Source organism: Epinephelus lanceolatus, chromosome 15 (genome assembly GCF_041903045.1).
Source record: "Epinephelus lanceolatus isolate andai-2023 chromosome 15, ASM4190304v1, whole genome shotgun sequence".
In the NCBI taxonomy this organism is placed as follows: Eukaryota; Metazoa; Chordata; class Actinopteri; order Perciformes; family Serranidae; genus Epinephelus; species Epinephelus lanceolatus.
This window is the reverse complement of record NC_135748.1, coordinates 19,263,464-19,286,596: the sequence shown is the minus strand read 5'-3', so window position 1 is coordinate 19,286,596 and position 23,133 is coordinate 19,263,464. Positions and strand designations below refer to the sequence as shown.

Sequence of the window (23,133 nt, the reverse complement as noted above, 5' to 3'; positions counted from 1 at the left end):
TCTGTTACCTCAGCTACAAGCACTGTTAGAAAAACAGCAACACTTTTAAGCTGAGCCCCAACACTTCAGTCTTATCTGGACTTCAGCCTCATTCACCGCTGAAGTGATTTAAGCAAGGCAGAGATACGGGTTTACATAGCTCATATCTCTCCATTTACATTTTATCTCGCTTGACACAGATAAGTGGAGGGTTGGTGTCTGTCATTGTGATGTGAGCCCGAGGCTGAAGTCCAGCTGTGATTGGGCAGGAGAGTTTGTGTGAACGGACCTGCAGTCGACAGCCCTGTTTACATTCTGGTGCTTTTCATTCAGTAAGTGTACTAACACAGCAGGAGCGTGGGAGAAGATCTGGGTACAGAGGACACCATATCTCTACTCTCTCGCCTCTTCACTGAAGGTAAGACCTTTCTCAGTGCGGTTTTGTTGTGTGCTCTTCATTAATCCTAAAGAAGCTCACAGTACTGTATCATTACAAACACTGTTGGTCTGACAAAGGAAAGTGAAGGATGAAGTGTGTGAGTCGCTGGCTGCCGGCAGTGGCCCTGCTGCTGCTCAGTGTGGCCGGAGTTGACATGGAGCATCTCCAAGCTGAGAACCTGGATCTCCTTCCCCCAGATGAGCACAACCTGGTCCTGAATCGTGGAATGAGAGGTATTTATTCATGTAAACTTTCAGTTTCAGTTTGATGTTTCTTGTGCTTTTTTACCTAAATAATGTACTTTGTCTGGGATTTTGAAATGCCCATAATTTGTGCTGAATTTTCAGAACAAGCTGACCAAATTGGTTCAGTGTGTCCAGTGATTGCTTTTAAATGTTGAATCACCTTTATCTTAGATTAAAAGCTGTGGGTCAAATCCAGCCTGTAGATCCAAATTGTTTTGTGACTCATTGATGATAAGTGTCACGTGAGGTGATTTGTGTATCTTCCTGAGATAGTTTGTCAGACAGTTGTTTCACAATTGATCAAGGTTTACCATATTTACCTGGGAGACATTGAGAAACAGTGTTGTTGTGCTGTTGCCATCAATATAATGACTAATTCCTGGCATTGCTGTTCACCACAGTTCAACATTACCACAGGGGGTGCTAAAGTAGCACTTAAATTGGATTTTTTTTTTCATACAGTACACAGAGTGGTTGCAAATGAAAAGTTCAACATTTTAGACATTTTGGTTATTTGATTTGTTTCCAAGCATATGATGAGAAGGTTAATACCACTGTAATACTTGTATAGTGGATATGCAGCCTGTTATCTTAGCTTAGCACTAGGGCTGCCCCCATCTAAGAGTTTTCCTAGTCGACCAATACTCGTCATTAGTCGACTAGTCGCCCGTATGTTTACGATATTCATTTAATTATTAAATGATACAATGGTTTGAGTTCAAGGTGTGAGAAAGAATAGTATCAGTAACATTGTTAACACTGTGCTACATTACAGAGAAATACAAAACCGTACTAATGAACCTTCATTAATATAGGCCTATATTTTATCTACAAGTGCACGTCACACACTGAGCGAGCCGCCTGTTAATGATGCTGTCGGCAAAGCAGTAATGATTGTGCTAAGTGGCTAATGGGCATGTAGCTACTTCCATGTTTCAGATGATACGTCATGTTTGTAGTCGACCAATGAAGATGAGTTTGTCCTTCACCTTCTCAAAATGATCCCACACTTTGGATTTCCTGCCCGCCATGTTATTAACTAGCCTGTGGAATAACTAGCAAGTGCCAGACCTGTAAATCAGGGGCGGTACACAGGCCGTGTCTTTAACCACCTGGAAAACGCGAGGTCGGGCGTTGGGCACTTCTCTTATGCCTTTTTTGTGCCAGCTTTCAAGAGCCCGGCAGCAGGTTGCATCTGAGAGTTTTAAGCAACCTAAACAAGCACCATATCACTTTTTTTATTTTTTTTTCTGCGACTAAGTGACCAATGAAATCTTGCCGACTAATAACCTTACTGGTCGACTAACGTTTGGTCGACTGTTAGGGGGCAGCCGTACTTAGCACAAAGAGTAGAAACAGGGGAAATAGCTATACTGGCTCTGTCTGGCCAAGGGGAACAAAATCCAGATCTGTGTACCAGCAGCCCTAACACTCAACACGTAAAGCGTTACATCTCAGTAGTTAATCAGATACCAGAGCTTTTTTAACATGATAATGGTCTAGAAGTTAGCCTACTGCGCTAAGCCACAGTAAGCCTACACCACATAACCTCCCTTAAAAGTGTAATTTCTACACTTTGGTTTTGTATATGGATTTAACAAACAAATTATCATGTTTTAACATTGACCGAGATGCTCATAGGTGGATTTTGTTAGATTTGGATAGATTTAGATTAGCTATTTCTCACTGTTTCCAGTCTTTGTGCAAAGCTAAGCTAAAGTTCTCCTGGCTGTTCATATTCAACAGACAGACAAGAGGGTGGCAACAAAGCATATAAGTGTAGCCTGTGTTCCAAAATGTCTTGTAGTATTCATTTAAAAAAGAGAAATGTAGTTGTGATTACTTTGAGATTATTGAATTTCAATGGAAATAGCTGTAAATATGTCAATTTGCCCGACAGTGCTGCCCAGAGACTGCCACGAAATGCTGATGACCTCTTCAGGCCAGGCCAGAGACGGGCTGTACCTGATCCAACCAGGTGACTCCCCCATCGTGGCCTACTGTGCCATGCAAGAGGGAGGCTGGACTGTGGTGCAGCATATCACCGTCAATAGCAGCGTGAATTTCGATCGCACCTGGGTCGACTATAAGCACGGCTTCGGGGCTGTAACTGGTGATCACTGGCTCGGGAATGAATACCTTCATCAGCTCACCCGCGGCCCCGGGCGCTATAAACTGGGAGTAAAACTAGTGGACCGAGATGCCGTCACCAAGACGGGAGAGTATGATCCATTCCTGGTGGAGGATGAATCATCAGCGTACAGGCTGAGGCTGGGGTTGTTCCAGGGCACAGCTATAGACGCTCTGACTCTGGACACAGAGAACTACCTGCATGACAACCAGAGATTCACCACTAAAGACAGAGACAATGACAACTACTTCCAAAACTGTGCTAAACTGGAGTTTCAGGGGGTGCCGGGAGGAGGTTGGTGGTATGACGCCTGTGCTGGTGCCAACCTCAATCGCAGAAATGTCATTTACTGGCAGAAGGACTGCAACAAGGAGCGACTTTGCAAGTATGCATGGATGATGGTGAGACCGTCAGACACAGTTAAACTGGTTCAAAGCAGAGACTGCAAGAAGGATGAGCTGTAAGGACACGGGATTTCTAAGACTCTACAATGCTGGGTTTGGCAACTAAGGCCAAGAGGTTAGGGGGTTACATCAGTAACCTCATTAAACATTAAATTCACCACATTTTATTCAGAAATGCATGAACATGTTCACAAAATACTGAAAAGAACAAAACAAAACAAAAAAAGAATCACTAACTCTGAACACAGTATAAAAATGCAGTACGGTTTAGTTTTAGCTTTGTTTCCATCGATCAACAGGTCAACACATGAAGCAAAGCATCTCGTCAGTCCCCAAATTGCAAGTGCAGATTTCTGCTTCATCACAGTTACAAAAAAGTGTTTCATGACATTATAGCTTATGACACATGTAACATTTTTTTTTATCTGCATGTCATCTCTCATCCAGTGTTTACACAGAGGAACATTTCACAAACAGCATTTTATTTGCCACAGCACATTACAAGTTTGCCAGAAATACAATGAAGATATGACGACATACTGATTTAGCTACAGTAATTCCGAGAAAACAAATACTGTATTTCAATGCTCAAAGAAAGAGAAAATATCCTGAGGATGAAGACTAATAAACAGATTATAATAAACAAAGTGTACTCTTAAATCCTCCGCGCTGTTCCCATTGTAAACACAGACACTATTTAGCAAGTTTGTCACGTAGGTTGAGTGAAATAAGTCTTTTAGTTTGCAAGGGTTGTAGAGTAGGCCTGTTGTTTGGAGTTATTTATGGATTTTTGTAGTTTAATTGATAGAAATCTTTATTTTCCATGAACATTTTGCAGGACAGAAAATGCAGATGTGAAAACAAAGCTGAATTGATATTCACTTGTCTGACAAATGCAGCCAAGTCACCAAAGAAAAATGTTGGCATTGTACGTTTCTGCAAACCACAAGTACGTTACATTTGCTTATTTCAGACGTATCATATCAAAAGTAACATGTCTAAAGTAACGTAATATATATGAGCTGACTTTGTCATTGGGAGGTGGGGAGTACAGTATGGAGGGTGGCGTGTCACCTAGGTGAGATGCCTGCCAAGCTGCAGACCACTGTTAAAGACCATTTATTCTTTCTTTTTCTGTAACCGCTTATCCTGTCGGCTGTCGCGGGGATGCTGGAGCCTATCCCAGCTGACACTGGGCAAGAGGCAGGGTACACTCTGGACAGATCGCCAGACTATCACAGGGCTGACACACAGAGACAGACAAGCATTCACGCTCACATTCACACCTGCAATCAATTTAGAGTCACCAATTGACCTGCATGTCTTTGGACTGTTGGAGGAAGCCGGAGTACCCAGAGAAAGACCAAAACTGGTTGTGTTTTAGCAAATCATTCCTTTGTTTCCATCATCTTTTTAGGCTCCAAACATGAGAATTTCGTCTTGACTTGTCAGAAGGGAAAGTGCCACAAAATGCAGTTGTTTTTTACCAAAACATCGCTGCTGGGATTGTGCACCAAAACTGGGTATTTCAAGCCAAAACACGATCTTTTCTGAACCATAACCAATAATTTTTTGTGCCTGAACCTAACCAAACAAAGGAAAACATAAATTATCGGCATATCTGCTACATCATATTGTACAAATGTCACGTATCTTGCCAAAACATACAATGCCAACATTTTCTCTAGCGACTGAGCTGGACTAAATGACAATGGCACGTGTGAGAAGGCTTTAATTATCATCAAGTTACAATCTTGACTTCGCAAGCAGGTTCTGACATCAGGACGACAGATACTAGCCCTTTAAAATAAAATAGCAGTTCCAAAATGTGCATCCTCAATACAAACACAATACCCACAGAATCAAACTGCATGTGTTGTGACATTTTGGGGGAGAATAATGGCAATTTAAACCAGTGCACAGTATTGGGATGGAGCAATTTTATCATGCTCCAGATATAAAACTGTGCATCTTGAATACTGATACACTACAAAATGAAATCATCTGTGTGTTAATCTGGGTCATATCCTGCATAAGAGCATTAATTTCTAGGGAGAATACTGTTTTTTAAAATATATTTTAGAATCTATTTACAGTGTCGCTGATTATGTTGGGACAATTTTATAATGTTCTTTCGTTTCCAAAGTCTGAGCAGTAATTATTATACACTACAGCAGGCCTACTGATTAATGAGCAACATTATAAAATGTACCAGCTCCTTAATATAGTATTTTTTTAACCTTTAATAATGTGTAGAATTCAAGTTCATGAAGCCAAGATCATCAATACAAACATATAATTTACAGCCACCATCACACACCACCTTAAAAAAATAACAGTTCATGTGAGTTTGGAGCTGACCACAGGGTTTTGTCCATACCAGTAAAGTTTCTCCTCGATCCTTTTCTTCTTCCACTGGCAAAGTAAGAGCATACGGAAGGTCTTTTGGAAAGTCTTGTTACAAAGGGCGTAGCACATGGGGTTGACGGTGCTGTTGACGTAGCACAGCCAGTATCCCAGATGCCAGAGTGAGAGGGGAATGCAGTCTGAGCAGAAGGTGGATATAAGCACCATGATGTTATAAGGCGTCCATGTTAGGATGAAGGCAAGCAAGATGGCGCTGAGAGTCTGAGCTGCCTTCCTCTCCTTGATCAGCACCATCCTCTTCCTCTTGGTGATCTGGTTCTTCAGCGTGGCGTCTATGGGCTTAGACGTGGAGGAGGTGGACGGGACACTCATGGACTCAGCCGAGGAGAACGTTGACGAAGCCATTTTGGTGTCTCCGTTCTTGCTGTGGTGCTCCACGTGAGTGTCTTTGGCCACCGGCTTGAACTTGTAGGACACACACTTGCCGCTCTTCTGAGAGTTGCTTTTGGGTGGCGTCTGGAAGAAGCTGTCCTCATCATAGCTGCTGAGCTGCTCACTCTCACTGCCAACTCCGCTCTTGATGGTCTCACAAGCCTGGTTCCTGAAGGAGGGCTGGAAGCCCCCTGGAGACACAGGCCTGTCCTCATCCTCAGAGGAGGCGTAACTGTTGAAGGTGGTCAACTGACCAGCTTTGGACCACTCATCATTGGTGGTGGCTGCTGATTTGGCCGCATTGCTTCTGCTGGAGGACGACCAAGAGGCTTGATTCCTGTCATGTGAAGCCGACCTTAATTTACAGCTAAAACAGGATCTGATAATGGTCTTCTGAGGCTGGGGGACCCCAGGCTCTGTGGGATAGTTAATCCCCTGCAGCTCCGCCAGGTCTTTGGTCCTCTTCTCTGTCTCCTTGTAGATTCGACAGTATAGGATTGTCATGACTGATACTGGGATATAAAAGGCAGCGATCGCTGTCCCAAAGGTTATCACAGGCTCGGAGAAAAACTGGATCTGGCATTGCCGCTCAGGGACAGTCCTTTTTCCTACAAAGTATTGCCAGCAGAGAATAGGTGGGGCCCACAGAATAAGTGACACCAGCCAGGCCAAACCAATCATGATCCCAGCACGTTTGGGAGTCCGCTTGGCTCTGTAGGTCAGAGGTCTGGTGATGGAAAAATATCTGTCAAAGCTGATCACCAACAGGTTCATGACTGAGGCGTTACTGGCTACATAATCCAACGCTAACCACAGGTCACAGGCAAGGTTCCCTAAGGCCCAGTAGCCCATCAATATATAAGACGTATACAGATTCATGGAGAACACACCGATGATGAGGTCAGCAGCTGCCAGACTCAGCAGGTAGTAATTATTCACTGTCTTCAGCTGGCTGTTGACCTTAAAGGACAGCATCACCAGAACATTCCCCACAATGGTGATGAGGCTGACTATAGCGGACACAGTTGCGATGGTGATCACCTCCCAGAGACTGTGGGTGACCAGGTGGATATCCATTGTGCTGGTATTTACAGTAGAGTTCAGTACGCTCTCTCCTTCCATGGTCGTCTGATGTTTAGTAGCATCCAACCATGACAAGAGGGTTTGGAGTTTTCATTTTCATGAAGATCTCCTGAAGAGAAAAGAAAGACAAGGTTTTTATTTATGCCTTTAAAAAAGTTCCAGTCACGGCCACTAGATGGCATCAATTTAGCATGTTAAGCATCACATATTCACACTTGGCTTCACACTAAGGAGGAAAATACACAAGATTAATTTACTCTGAATGTCAGATCTGTGTTTGTCATTCATTCTTAACAGAATATAGCATTTATTTCAGTGAATTACATTTGGTATTGAAGGCATTGTTTTTTCTATTTTCTTTCAGTTGCATCTACTGGAAAAATGCTATTAAGCTATTGTATTTCACGCAGCTCACACAATTAGATCATGTGAGTATACCCATATGGAGTGTTTTAGGCAATCTCTGAAAACATCTGTGGCACATTTCAAAAATCCAGGTCATTACATAATATTATTCCTTGTTTTAAATCTGTGTTGTTATATTAATAGTGCGTAAACTCAATTTTAAGTTCACTAAAATGGACATTTCTTGATAGAAAATATGGCAAATAATCTGGTTTATGACAAAACTGAAATCAACCAAATAGCAAATGATAGTGATTTAGGTTGTTTTGGTCTGCAAAGCCTAAAATGTCCATAGTCCATAAATCTGTAAATGCAGCAGTCTTTGGAATGTATCTGCTTAACTGGTCAATCTGTTAAGAGATAGTAAAACCATAAGAGTGCTGATCTGTTCATTCTTCATATAAACTTGGCACTGTGCAAAATCATTGGAAAGTGAAGCCTCTCCCAGCATGCCCCAGGCAACATAAATTGGAAATACCCCAAGAAGGGGTACCACATGTACAGCCATGAGCAACTTCCAGTTCACCTGACCTGCATGTTTTTGGACTATGGGAGGAAAATGGACTGCCTGGAGCTTGAGTAAATCAAGGTACGTATCGATGACAGGTCATCATGGTTGCTATAACATTATGAACAGCTGCATATTACCACTTAATGAAATTTCCACTGATGGCCACGCAAGTCATCGTATGTAAACAGCTGCATCCTCTGTGGATATATAAGCAGTAGCAATGACAAGGACTTTATTCGTTCCTCCTGTCAGTCAAATGTGACATCATCATTTCTCCTGAAATACTGTAAGAAGAAATCATGACTTGAATCTTTCACATAAGGGTGAAAACCAAATTTGTTGCACTCTAAGGGAGCGAGTGGTGCACATTCAGCCATGAAATTTGTTGAGTGTATAAAATGTCAGATGCAGTCTGTGCCCAACTTTAGGGTTGATGAAACAGAGAAATCTGAAACAGGTCAAACTCACTGCCTGCTAATTTGTCAGCCATGCATCAAATTCCTTATATATATATATATATATATATATATCTTACTATCTTACTATATATTGACGAATACTCTGTGTCTGTCTGTGTGTCTATTCCATGTACTTCTCCTCACTGACTTGGTCAATCCATGTGAAATTTGGCTCAATTGGCCAAAGGGGGGCGCTATAGCAACCGATTGAAATTGCAAACTTTGAATGGGCATATCTCATGCCCCGTATGTCGTAGAGACATGAAACTTTGCACAGAGATGCCTCTCCTCATGAGGAACAAATGTGCCTAATAACCCATAACTTCTGGTTATATAGATTGTCCGCCATTTTGAATTTTTTGAAAAACACTTAAAGTCGATCTCTTCCTAGGAAGTTTGACCGATATGCATGAAACTCTGTGAACATAATCTAGGGACCAATATCTAAAGTTCCCTCTTGGCAAAAGTTGGAAAACTTACTAAAACTGAGCTTCTATAAGGCAATGAATATTGCAGAGGGCGTGGCTCATCACATAAAGGTGTATAACATCTCAAGGGTTTCACCGATCACCACGCAACTTTGTAGGCATATGACCACACATAATCTGAGGGGACCCCTCTATTATTGATCCCATCAAACAAAATGGGGGCGCTACAGAGCTAATTTCTTATCTAGGCCTAACTGCCGTATCGATTTTTACTAAACTTGGTAGATATGTAGAACAGGACGCCTCAAGGTGACTGGAGAAATTTAACTCTAATTGGCAACTGGGTGGCGCTATAACAACAGAAAAATGATTAAAAATGGCTAAAATGGGACCGATCGCTGTGGCTCCCCCTGTGGACCAATGTTGTTGTTTTTTCTAATTTCTGGTATGACTAAGTCATGGTATGGTATGCTGTACTCAATGGGTATGAACTAGTATACATATATATAATGAAAGAAACAGTGACAAATACTTCACTTCATGCCTATTTTGGTGGTAATATATCACAACTAGAACAAGGGCTAAGAGGATATAAATAAATGAACAAGCCAAAAAACAAACAAGCCAACAAACAAACAAAAGAAAAACAAAAAGAAAAAAAATGTCAAGGTTCAAGTCAATTTCCAATAGATTCCTAACTTAGCCATATCTATTATCTGGAGGAATATTTGACATCAATCTTTTGCTGTCTCAAAGTCCCATTTTGACCAACTAGGTCCCAAATAAAGGGAAACTAAATAAATCAATTGATTAAATGAAATAACAGTAGAAATGGGACAATTGACACTTTTTGTATTAAGTTTACAACCACAGGAAAGCATAATAAAATTTCCAGATGGAAATGTATTGAGTTTCTTCTCCCAATGGCCATATTTCACAGGCATTAATGCTGGTACCAAACAAAACTACATACATTACAGAACATTACAGTGGGAGCAATGGTAGTGTTCTAGTAATGCATAGGCGTCTCGCGTGATCTTTGAAGTCAAGTTTATTGAAGTCAAGCCATCTTGACCATATACTGGTGAATTTATCTTCCTGTATTGTGAGGGAATATGTCAACTTCTTCCATTGTATATATTTGATAAACTATGTCTATCCAATCTTCAATCGAGGGAGCCTGGGGCCTCAGTCACTTTTGAGTAATGGCTTTTATACATGCAGCCAGCAGCAGAGTTTTCAAAAGGATTCAAACTTTGGAGTTTATCTCCTGTGGAATATTGCATAGATATAAAACATCAAACATGAAAGGGATATTGGATCTGAACACCATCTCTGCAGTGTATATTTCAGAGTGATGGCAATAAACAAATAAGCAAACATATTCTTGTGTGTAGAGCCACGCAATTCCCTAGACCTGCAATATACTCGCTTCTCTGCAGCACTTTTAAATTACAGAGACATTTTCAGTTAGCAGAGCCTGTGTGGTCATTTCAGCGTGTGGACGCCTAACATTCGGGTACCTTTCTGTCTACCACAGAGGTATTTGCATACAACGCAGTATATCAAGTCTCTGTACTTTCCTATCAAAGTTTGGAGCGCTAGTCACCCAGTGGCCAACACACATGGTTCAAGCACTGTTCTTGGGGATAACTAGTCACATAGGCGCTCACTGATGAGCCAGATAGTTTCAAGAAGGTACAGCACTCAAATGTAACTACAAACCCTGCACCAGTAGAGGGCAGCAAACACCCTCCACACATGGAAACCCACAGCACACATGGTCCCCCCACTCTCAGGTTACAGCGTGTTGTGTGTGCTTATTTCATCCCCAGGTGCTGGACGCACCAATTGATAGTGGTTGAGGGGCTATCCATACCATATTGGACCCGTGTCCTCGAAAGAAGCCCAGGGGAAATTTCTTCGGCTTGATGCTTTGCCTTTCATGACCTACAAATGCATGCCGGTGCCATGTGGTCTTGCTCCTGCCCTGAGGGTTTTTATCAAATGTGTTGAAGCAGCATTAAATCCCCTGCGTTTGAGTACATTTATGTGGATGATTATATTCTATGGGGAAAACACAGATTTGTACCCATTCAGATTATACAGCAATAGAGCGTGAGGTTAGTTGTTGTGTCAGTCACGCTGTTCCACACCATCAGTTCAGATAATAAGTTGTTACTTCGTGACTCCTCACTCAGGAAATACCTCAGCCAACTGGGCATTGGTATTCTCAGTTGTGCCACTTGCTCTGCCTCAAACTGGGGAATTTCAGTGCCATGTTACAATCGTGCATCTGCGCCCTGCTGTGCAAGACCTTAATCTCCAAAATCATGACTCACTGTAGAAATGATCAGTGGCCTAAATCCCCATCGGGGAGGCAGAGACCGTTTGAGGCTCTGAGTGTGGAGCAACAGTGAAGTTCAAGGAAGTTTGCCTCCACGTAGAGAATCCTCCATGTGGTTTGTGGCAATTGAACCTCCGGGCCTTCAGGCAGAGCTGGAAAATGAGCGCGGGTAGGCTGGCACACATGTCAGAGAAACAGCTTTACTTTAGGTTCCCATCAGCTATCATCTGCTGATGATAAGCCTCTGCGGACAACGGCAAATAGAAATCCAGTGCAGCTCGGTTATCTGGTGCAAAACTTCCTCTTCCGTGTGCCGCTTATTGTTTACATTTTGATTACCAACTTAAGGGAAGGTCCAGACAACATTTCGGCTAATCTCTGTAAACAAGTATCTGTGTACGACTACAGATAAATTAGGAAAAAAGCCAATTAAAATCTAAATCAGATAGCCGATGATTCCCAGGCTGCATTTCAGCCAATGCATTACAATGTTGCTCTGGCTCTGTTACAAATGATGATATATGATGATGTATTTTATCCTGCAGGTTCTCTGTAGCATTTGGCGTGAGATAAAAGTTGGCTGAAGATAAAGCTGGATGAACATTTTTACGATTGCTTTATTTTCTCCAAGCCAAATCGGCTGAATGACAATTCTGCTTCTTTCCCTTGTGTCTCATACCAGAAAGATCTCTCCTCCTCCTGTTCTCTCTACTGAGGAGCTCCTCCTGACATGCACCATAATTTCAGCCCACAGTGCAATGCTTTGGACGTAATAACTACCCGGTATTTGAGAAATTACTTCCTCACTCATTGGCATTCGTTTGACAGTGCCAGGTTAGCAGGAGTGCCAGCAACAGCCTGAGGCTCACACAAATAACATTCCAGTCACTGAGGGGGTCCTCCTACAGGACTTGGATTGTCCCTCATCTTGTTGTAAAATGGCATTTCATATCACATCACTCAAATCCCCACACCGTTACACAGTTTAGTGTCGGAGGTGACATGAATCCAACCACAGAATTCTCAGCTATTTCCTGGAATTCACAAACCATCATTTTATTCTTAATGTTACATTAAACCCTCATAAAGTGGTAAAATGGTACATTAGCTTCTAAAGCTACGTTTTTTTTTGTTTCCACTTGGGAAGAATGAGGTCAAACCCTGTATGACAGTTTTAGCGTTGCTAATCTTGGTCGAAGGCCCCACCTCTTTGCTCCTCAATGAATGAATGAACTTTGATGATCCCCTGACATTCCTAACAGCTTCAGCTCTGCTTTGTTTAGTGCTAATTAGCAAATTTTAGCATGCTAACAAGCTAAACTAAGATATTCACGCTTAACAGAAGAACCTTAGCAGTATTGCTGTGAGCACGTTAGCATCCTGACCATAAACTGTATACTAATAAACATCATGCTGTATTGACGCAGATTAAGTCTCAGTACCCATCAGCTATCATCTGCTGATGCAACCTGATCTCACAGAAATACGTGAAATGACCACGACCTCTTAACACCGCATTCCGTGGTGGCAGCACGTAATGAGTTGAAATTACGTGCTGCCACCACGAAAACAATACCAATATAAAGTCAATTAGGGTCCTCTCCCGTGGTGGACACACGGATTCCCTGATTCAATCACGTCACGTCAACCTCGTTTTCCTCAATGATATCTTTAACATTCCTGTATACACACAAAAACGCGGAAGTGTCCTTGATAACTCAACAGGTTAATGTCAAGGCCATAAAATAAAATAAATGTATTTTGCCAGCTTTTGGTAGCGTAGGGCTTTAAGAACATTGTGCTGTGGGCGGATGGGGCGTGTTCCACTACTGTTTTGTAGCTGCTGTCCGCCATCTGTGGGCTTCATTCCATTTCAGATTGCCATCCGTCTGCCGCAACTGAATCCAAACACCAGTAATAAATAAATAAATAAATAAGAAGATAAAAATAAGGCTGAGCACGGAAGAACCAGAGAGGAAACACCATCACATGGAGCCGTCTGCCCCTGGCAACCCGGCCACCCTCCACTCCACCAGGGGAGAGTGGACCCCAAGCCAGCGCCACAGAACCAGCGGCTGCCCCGCTGGTTATACGTCCGACCGTGGCAGCTGTCACACAAACCGCTGCTGAAAATTATACATTTTGATACAGGTAGGCTATATACATATTGCAAAACTCTGTAAAAGTACACCAAAGCATATTTTCGTTTCCAAATATTTATTTGAAAACGAAACCATTCATATGGTCAATATAAAACATTTTGTTAGTAATAAAAAACAAATGTAATCTCAATGTGAGCCAGCCGGCGGGACTGCGGCTGAACCACTTCCAATGTTCATTCATTCATTCATTCATTCAATCGCGTGTTCAATGTGTGTGTGTGTGTGTGTGTGTGTGTGTGTGTCAGAGAGGAGTATCAATAAAAAAAAAGTAATTATTTTGGTGTTTATTTCTTTTATTCTTCCGTTTTTTTAAATTAAAATGCGTAATATATCCAACAATATTATAGACCAAATGTTAATCTAATTATTATTGTAGAATGTATTTAGCAAATCACCACTCTCAACTGGAGACAGCAGCAAAAAAAAAAAAAAAACAAGGCATTATAAAAAGCCGACAAATCGTGTTAATTAATTGACGTGAGACATTGAAGAGGTTGTCTCCTATAGTCTGTAATTTTTTATTTTTTTTATCATAACTTCTCGGAAATTACTCAAAAGTAGAACATGCTAAAAGTAAATACAATAATAGGCTAAATAGTATCTAAGCAATAATAAAGTATCTAAACAATAATAAATATTATCTAAGTTATCTATTAGGCTACCATTCCACTCTGTAAATAGATTTTAACATTTCAATATGATTTTAATATTATTTTTGCTTATTTCATTATTGTTATTATTGGTTTTACTTTTTAGTAGTATTGTATTGTCTGAGGATGACTCATTTTAGTAACTATCTACAGTAAAAAAGATAAAAACAAGCAAAGAAACAAACAAAACTCATTTTATACACGGGGCCTTCAAAGTGCTCTCTGAAACTACACCTGGCATGGCTTGTGTCCAAAAAATGAAAAAATCTAAACTTTGTCGTAGAGCTAAACCAAATACATCATTGGAAAGGTCTCAACCTGGAGAGTGACATATGTCAGTATGAAGATTCTACATGGCTCCTGCTTTCAGCCATTGACCTTTGAACCTTGACCTCAGTGCATGTTTGAGGGCTTATAACTCAGCAACAAAAGGGGGTACAGACATGGGACCAACTGTTATAGAGAGCTCTTGACCTCAGCTATCATGTGAGTGTAGTCAACAACTGTGGGTGCTGTCAGATATGGATAAAATATGGATAAAATTAATTTTCACCCATTTAGAAATTAGATATTTAAAATCTGATTTCACAAATGTGTTTACCATCCCCTTAAAGTCCACAGTGTACTCTCAATTCAGTATTTACAACTTCCAAATCTGGGAAAAACACTTAGATTTTTAAAAAACTACAATTCCCTGGGACCGCGCCATTGCAGTTTGATACATATCAGCGACATAGTTGTAGTTCTTCTGATTTGCAAAGTAGAGCTCTAAATAGGGTTGTAAAAAGATATATCTACTGAATATATCTAATATCAAGTAAAGCCGAATGAGTTATTACACTCCACCTAGATGAACTATGGTAAGAAAAAGTAAAGATGTCGGCTAATTTTCGATATTTTAGCTAATACACTAGAAACGGCGTTTTTGGGACAGTAGGTTCGTTTGCGGCATGTAAAATAGGGTTGTAAAAAGCTAGATCTACTGAATAAATCTAATATCTAGTAAAGCCGAAGTAGTTATTACACTGCACCTAGATGGACTATGTTAAGAAAAAAAGCAAGGATATTGGCTAATCATAGTTATTTTAGATAGTACTCTAAAAACGGCGTTTTTGGGACGGTAGGCTTTTTGCGGCTTGTTGTAAAACAGGGTCGTAAAAAGATACATCTACTGAGTATATCAAATGTCTAGTAAAGCTGAACTAGTAATGACACTGCACCTAGATGAAATATGTTAAGAAAAAGTAGGCATGATGGTTCATTTCAGATATTTTAGCAAGTTCTCTAGAAACGGCGTTTTTGTGATTGAACTATCACGTTATTATCATTATTATTATTATTGGTGGGAAATTATAACAGGGGAATGTATTTGCCGTTTTAATATCAAGAACACTTCCGTGTTTTTGTGTGTATACAGGAATGTTAAAGATATCATTGAGGAAAACGAGGTTGACGTGACGTGATTGAATCAGGGAATCCGTGTGTCCACCACGGGAGAGGACCCTAATTGACTTTACATTGGCATTGTTTTCGTGGTGGCAGCACGTAATTTCAACCCATTACGTGCTGCCACCACGGAATGCGGTGTTAAGAGGTCGTGGTCATTTCACGTATTTCTGTGAGATCAGGTTGTGCTGATGATAAGCCTCTGAGGAAAACAGCAAATAGAAATCCAGTGCAGCTCGGTTATCTGGTGCAAAACTTCCTCTTCCGTGTGCCGCTTATTGTTTACATTTTGATTACCAACTTAAGGGAAGGTCCAGACAACATTTCAGCTAATCTCTGTAAACAAGTATCTGTGTACGACTACTGATAAATTAGGAAAAAAGCCAATTAACATCTAAATCAGATAGCCGATGATTCCTAGGCTGCATTTCGGCCAATGCATTACAGCTCTTTTGCTTTCCACACAGAGAGCCTGCAGGCAACCAAAGTCCACTCAGTGTGATACTACTTGGATTACAAACGGAAACCAGAAAGCTTCTGATACCAAAATCTTCTACCGTTGCTTACAGATTCTGCACAGATAAGCAGACATCTGTTTATAGAGATTAAAGACTTCAAACTAGCAAGTGAGACCATCAACTCATTAGAGAAATGTTTACTGAGGTAATAAATGAAGTTAGAAGTGGGGTAATTTTTGTATAAACCTGTATACAATTGGGCTGTTTTTGCACACTAGACTTCCACCAGCAGAGCCAGCTACTTCCAGTTTATCACTCCGTTAACTTGAATAGAGATAAAATGATAGAATTGTGCAGCTATTATAGACTTTCCAGATGTTATCAGACAGAATGGATCAAGTTCTGATAGTGAAACAAGTCATTGTGCAGGGCTTGTGATGCTAAAAGGTTTTTTTTTGCAGATATACAGACGTCTCTTTTGCCATGTAAGTCAATGGGAAAAAGTATTTTGGTGCCACAGGATGTCATGTGACAATGTAATTACACTGTTTGCCTACTATAAAATGTAGCTTCAAAGCCCGGCATACTTCCTGGGGGCCTGCACTTAACCCCTTGATGCCGAAGCTAGCATGCTGACGTTAGCATGTAGCTTGGACATCAAGAACAGCCTCACAGAGCCTCTAGTCTAGTTTTATTTGCATTCCTATTTTGTAGTGTTCTTAAACTGTAGGAACAAAACTCAGTCTGGCAGGAACTGAACCAAAATACACCAGCTCGTATAAATCAGTGTATAGAGCCTCTTTTTTTCTTTTCTTTTTCAGAGCAAAAACTGGACAGTCTGAAACATCACCATCACATATTCGATGCCACAAAAACATTTAAAAAGATAAAAATATAAATTACTAAATGATGGCATGCATGCATTTGGAAAATCAAGATATTCCTGACTCACTGATGACTGTTGTGTTGCTAAGCCTACACACACACACACACACACACACACACACACACACGGAATAGACTTGTTCTACCTCTTGACCTCAACAGGTAGAGCAAGTCAAGCTTGCTAATAGCTTCTAAATCGAAGCAGGAAGCTTCTTAATGGTACACTCAGAACTCAGAGTGTGGGGGTAAACATGGACTCCACATCCCTATAAATAGTGAATATGGTCTGTTGTGGCCTCTTTCTGGACTTTTTATGGATGTTTGGTATGAAATGTGACGCACAGTGGGGAAGAGCTGCGTGACGCTGTCTGGTGAGACAATAACGGGAGGGGGGCTGAAAACAAAGACAATGCTGCAGTATTTCTGGCCTGTGTATGAGGATAAAAAAATATCATATCCAGCAGCCATTACATTGAATCAGTGCCAAATAGTGGTGCAAAGACATCTTGCTCTCGCTCTTACATGTATTTCTTATGAGTATTAGACCACCTCCTCTTGAAATATTCGGTTCATATGCATAAGTAATGGTCATTGATCCAGAGATTAACAGCGCCCAATCTGTGAGTGATGACACACTAGGTAGCGCAGATCTGTCCAGAGCCTCCATACTGAGTGCAGAGGCAGACATGTTGAAGGGTGGCTTCCTGCAGGTCCTCTGGCACCTGGCCATCAGTGCTCCATACGCTGCCCCCCGCCAGGCCTCCCAGTCATACATAACCTTTTTCTACACTTTGGTTACAGCACAGCAGAAACACGAAAGCAAGTTGTGTATGTGTGTGTGTGTGTGTGTGTGTGTGTGTGTGTATGTGTGTGTGTGTGTGTTTGGCATTTGTGGAAGAAAAGGGACAGAAGATGAGAGAGACCAAGAAGGAGGAGAGCGAAAAAGAGAGGCGAGTCAAAGGACACCATGTGTGTCTGCGTGGTGAGTATGTATGATGTGCAAATCAGCCCAGAGCTTTTTGGCACAATAGTTCGTGCATCCTGTAGTCAGCCCACTGACCCATGGTTAAGATTCCTGCATATGTGGCGTTCCTGATGAGAACATAAAAAATGCTTGAATCATTCTGTGTGTCAGGCATCGGAGGAGAACGAAAGAGGATTATAAATGTTTACATGTAAGATCCCAAACATGCAACCTGAAATATTTATCAGTGTGTCACTGTTGGTGACGTATAAAAGAACCCAGTAATGCAGAGCACACTTTTCTGCCTTATGTTTATTCAGTGTCTAAATGTTTTCTCCCCTGTGAGTTTAAAACAACTTAAATTACGTCTCTTCTGCGATGAGAAATGACGATCATTAGATGAATATTATGATCTGCTTATGGACACCCCGGTGGTTTTGGCAGCTGCTGAAGGGAATAAAACGATAACACTTAACGCCTCGAGGAGTTCTTTTTTATGAGCGACAACAACATTTCATTAATGCCCCATCATTTGGATAATGATCTGGCTATAAACTCATTTGTGTTCTCGTATGAGGCATTTTATAAATATGAGTGTCTGTCGCTGTTTGAGCCTCTGGATCGTCTGATGTTTGTTCCCAACTTGTAACACACCCAATTTTCTCTATGCTGATGTCACATTCGCCTGCGAAAACAAGGGTAATGGTTTGAATAACCTCCATGCTGTTTATGTATTTATTTTCAGTTGATGGTGGAAGTTATGCTGAGGGTAACAAGATTACTCAAAAACACATTAAGCTACGATCTCAGTTTAATATACTTAAAATCTAGCTTGCTGGAATACTAAATGTGAAATTAGAGCAAACATTATAGTATGCCATTGCTGGACAATTCCCAAACCACCAGATAATTTCACATGAAAATGCATTTTAAGGTAAAACTGCTGGACAAAAACAGTAAAGCCACAGTGGTGTACAATCTAGTCACGATTTTTCCTAATGTTCACAAGACCATTACTGATTCATGGTAACTTCTTCCAGATATTCAAAGAGCACCAGCACCTTTCTTCATGTGTTGCAGCACCTCACAAGATGTGTGGGGACTGGATGGACTCGTTAAAATCACGCTTCGCTGCTTTGCCGTGTTTTGTCATTTCCACTTAATCAAAGGGGGGGGGGGGGGGGGGGGGGGGGGGGGGGCTGTGTGCTTTAGCTTTTGAAGAAAAATATTGATTTTTTTCTTCCCTTTTTTGAGAACGAAATAAAAAGACAAATTACAGAACAGTGCAGTTGAAATGAGGATACCATTTTGAAATGTTCAGATACTTCAAAGACAAGTCCGAAAGGAGACAGAAGGAGTAGAGAGGAGATTTAAAATTGGGTGTACTACTGATGTGCTGAGAGAAATATCAAACAAAAATATGTGGATTAGTGCATATAAAATGATATGATGCTACGTGAAAAAGCAAAACATGGAAACACACATTTCCTCAGTGTATTCAGAAATAACTCATAGGCTTTAAAGTGTACCTGATATGTGACCAAATAAACACATATCCAGTTTAATATGGCACTTTTCTTTACGGCAAGCCTTCCAGAATAGCAGATGCACACACATCTCTCTGGCATCACGTCCTCTGTTTCATTAAGGTAAAAGGCTACATTAAAAATACATGCTGAGACCTCTCAGACATGCACTTGTGCACACATGACGCTGTTTCCCCTCAAATCCAGGTCATGCCTTTGTACATTAATCAAAAAGTGCATACTCAATCACTCATGACTCTCTGGAGACTGCGAAACAAGTAACTGATGTAAAGAGGATGGAAAAAACAAAAGATGAACATACTCACAGTTGACTTTGATCAGATCTCACAGTCTTCTGTGTAAGGGCAGGCTGTGTCTCCTGGTGAGAGCAAAGTTCATTGTTAATCCCTTTGTTTTGCCCGGGGAGCATTCAGGTCAAGTGTGGCACTGAGGAACAGCATCACAACACAGTTGGAGAGAGGATTGAGGTGGATGGGAAAATCCTGCTGACTTGACCCTCGCATGCCAGAGGGGTGCGGGGGGGAAAGTGTGAGCACAGAGGCAGAGGAGAAAGCGGACAAAGAGCAGAAGGAGGGTGGACGCCAGGAGGCTTCGGTCATCCCTGCTCAAGAAGCGCAGAGCACAGCATCACGTTCCCCTCGGCCATCCAACGCAGGCACCGTGCATCCAGATGAGAAAAGTATCCTCAAGTTGCAGAGCATCCTTCCCCAGTCATTCATAAATGAGTTGAATGTGCTCAGGAGTCAGAGAAAGAGGACAGGAGAGAACTTTTCCTGCCAGTCTGAGCTGAGCTGGATGAACTGCCTCTCAGCCAAGTTGAGGCAGAATGTCACTGAGAGGCTGCCTGACGCCTGAGCCAAGTCACTGCCACTGCCACACTGCTGCTGCTGCTGCTGCATCTACTCTGGCTGACAGACACAGATGTAGCTGACGTTAGCTAGCTGGGAGGAGAAATTCCCATAGGGCTGAATGGTTCATCATGTTTCGGGACAGTGAGCATGCATCTCAGACCACAGAGTGTGAGAGGGAGGCAGGAGAGGAGAGGGGAGAAAGGGAGGCGGCTGGGTGGCTTCTAGGGGTTTGTTTTGGAAGGTGTGGGGGCGGGAGGGAGTGTGTGTGTGGAGGTGGTGGTGGTGGTGGTGGTGTTTAGTCAGAGCAGCAGAGCCAAATCCTGTTTTTGTGTGGTTACATCACATAAACCATTAATTACCTCCAATGGCATGTCCTTTGTGTGTGTTTTTTACAGGAAAGCAAGAAGAGACAGTGTTTGAACAGCGTAGTGTTGTGTGTTATCAACAAACTCATCTGCAGAGCATAAAACACCACCACTGCCTTTGTGCTCACATGGGAGAGCTCTGACATGGCTGGGCCAGATAAGCAGACTACTGAAGTGACAGATGTTTTTCATTGGGACATTTGTTATGTGTGTGTTTGTGTGTGTGTGCGTGCACGTGTATATACAGCATGCATGTCATTGTGCTGATTGGGGAATTATTCGCTTGGCATTAGGCGACTGCCCTGGATTGGTGTAAAGTCCTCATATGTTTTAATCCAGATGATGGTTGCTGATCTGTCCCATGAGCTCCCATCAAATCACCAGAGAGAGACACTGATAAATCCACTTGCTGCCAATATATTACTTTGAACTGCAGAACTGTATACTCTAGGTATTTTCCCTCATTTAATTTATGGCACTGGCTCATATTCACAAGGTCACAGAACAAAACTGGCTCTTGATCTGGTGCTCATTCATTGCAGAGAATTATCAAATTACTCTCGTTTTCTAAGCTCTGGATATACAGTAAAGCTATTATACTGTATAATCTAATAAAGTAAATCGGGGGGGGTTGAGAAAGGATTAACACACTGGGAAATAAGGAAAAAGAAAATACCACAGCAAACGTTTATTTTTTAAGACTTCTTTCTAATTTGTGCTATTTTCTAGTAAAAAACTGGATCAATTCAAATCTTAATTTGCTTTACTTTGAAGGGGACACAAACCAAGACGCCTCTGGGCTAATTGAAAGAAAATTTATTTGCTTGAGAACTATCTGGAATACAATAAAGTAAATTTTAAAAACTAAGTAAAATATATTTTTACAGCACCTTTTTGAGTCAAATGTCACAAAGTGCTTCACAGTAAGCACCCTGGACAATCCCGTATTGGGGGATTTTGGGGGATATTTTTCATTTACTACCCACATGGGCCCCACAAGCAAATGCTGGCTGGGCCCATAGACCCCCATGTAAAAATGGCCAAATTTACAACAGAAATAACCATATTACCATAACTAATTGTACAATCATGACCACTATGCAAGGGGTTAATTTTTATACAACTCATCCGTTGCATTGTATTAAGGCTTTAGGTTACGTAAATTTAAGGATGGGCTACTTTGAGAGACAAGCTGTCTGTGAGACGTCGCTACAGTCTATGGGTCAGATTCACCTCTTGCTCATCCACAGCTCTACCCTCTCACTCACACGGTCACTTCATGCTCCAAAAACCAAGATGGCGACGACCGCAATGCCAAACTCAAGGCTTCAAAATGGCATTCCACAAGCCAATGGGTGACGTCTCGGTAGTTGCGTCCATTATTTTAACCAGTCAGTGGTTGTAATATGACGTGCATGAAGTATGTTAAGTAGATGAAGAAGATATACTTTATTAATCCCCAAAGTGAAATGATTTTTTTTTTCACTCTGATGTCATGTACACATGCAAAAACAGGACCTATAGATGATTAAATGAAGAGAACTCAGACCAATGGGGCTGCCCATGGACAGGTGCCCCAGCCAGTTGGGGGTTTGGTGCCTTGCTCAGGTGAACTGGCACCTCTCCAGCTACGAAAAAACCTTCCCTTTTTTGTTTGGATGGGGACTTGAGCTGGCGACACTACAGTTCCCAACACAAGTCCCTACAGACTGAGCTACTGCCGCCCCGGTAGAAAGAATTGCTGACTTTTCTGTCGCAATGTCATGTTACCAGCAATATTTCCCAGGAAAAACCCTGGCTGTCAGGAGTGGACTTCCACACAAAGATTCACAAGGTGTCTTTCTTTAACCTTCACTCTGGTTATAAAGCAGGTTCCACCGAGATTTGAACTCGGATCACTGGATTCAAAGTCCAGAGTGCTAACCATTACACCATGGAACCACTGTGACAATGTTGTGTCACATTGGTCACATGCATCACATTACTTAAATAACAAACATACCACTTCTTAATCAAACTATGCTCTTCCTTCTAAACCTAACTAAAGAGTCTTGCTGCCTAAATCCAACCATGTAGTTCTGATGCAACTGTGACCATTTCACAAGGTTATCCATCTGTTTACAACTGTGACCGTTTGCAGTCATATATGAGCTATTCTTTCATTCACCAATAGGTGAGCTAAGTTAGGAAATGCTCCTGTGGGTCATATTCAGAGGTAGTAGCAGGTGAGCTATGTGGCCAACACATTTTCACTCCGACCTCATTGCATATCGACGTTTAGTCATTCACTTTCTATGTCCAGATATGGCGTGCAAGGTACCCCTGGAACGTTGGTTGTTGACGTTCTGGGATGCTGTGTCAAGTCTTTTTTCAAACTACACTTCTGTTTTCACAGGAAATGTATCATCTGCATACAGTGTCTTTCAAAATAAAAGCACTACATCAGTACACTGTGAATTGATGTCTTTTTTCCTTCAACAACAAACTTGGTTGCGTTTAGCCAACACACACACAAGAGTGGATTTAGGCAACAAAAGCACGTGGTTGGGTCCAGGAAACAAAAAACAGCGTTGGGC

The 23,133-nt window shown here is 41.6% G+C and overlaps 2 protein-coding genes and 1 non-coding gene across 3 annotated transcripts; 1 reads left to right on the top strand and 2 right to left on the bottom strand.

The window, feature by feature from the left end:
• Positions 1-159: 159 nt before the first annotated feature.
• LOC117267091 (fibrinogen-like protein 1-like protein) lies at positions 160-5,025 on the top strand. Its single transcript, XM_033642742.2, has 3 exons — positions 160-397; positions 496-651; positions 2,564-5,025. Exons 2-3 carry the CDS (start codon positions 507-509, stop codon positions 3,256-3,258), a joined length of 840 nt encoding a protein of 279 aa, XP_033498633.1. The 5' UTR covers positions 160-397; positions 496-506; the 3' UTR covers positions 3,259-5,025.
• chrm5a (cholinergic receptor, muscarinic 5a) lies at positions 3,954-20,188 on the bottom strand. The gene is made up of 2 exons (XM_033642321.2): positions 19,647-20,188; positions 3,954-7,189 (listed from the first exon to the last, which is right to left on the bottom strand). Exon 2 carries the CDS (start codon positions 7,117-7,119, stop codon positions 5,539-5,541), a length of 1,581 nt encoding a protein of 526 aa, XP_033498212.1. The 5' UTR covers positions 7,120-7,189; positions 19,647-20,188; the 3' UTR covers positions 3,954-5,538.
• A 2,238-nt stretch (positions 20,189-22,426) lies between these two features.
• On the bottom strand, positions 22,427-22,498 carry trnaq-uug (transfer RNA glutamine (anticodon UUG)). Its single transcript has one exon. It is a non-coding gene; the product is annotated as a tRNA-Gln (tRNA).
• Positions 22,499-23,133: the final 635 nt, after the last annotated feature.

What these genes read in the sequence shown, in the direction of transcription:
- chrm5a (XM_033642321.2), bottom strand. Translation starts at nt 7,119, where the DNA reads ATGGAAGGAGAGAGCGTACTGAACTCTACTGTAAATACCAGCACAATG.
- LOC117267091 (XM_033642742.2), top strand. Translation starts at nt 507, where the DNA reads ATGAAGTGTGTGAGTCGCTGGCTGCCGGCAGTGGCCCTGCTGCTGCTC. An exon ending in CCTGAATCGTGGAATGAGAG is followed by an intron (nt 652 to 2,563) that starts GTATTTATTCAT and finishes TTTGCCCGACAG; the next exon opens with TGCTGCCCAGAGACTGCCAC.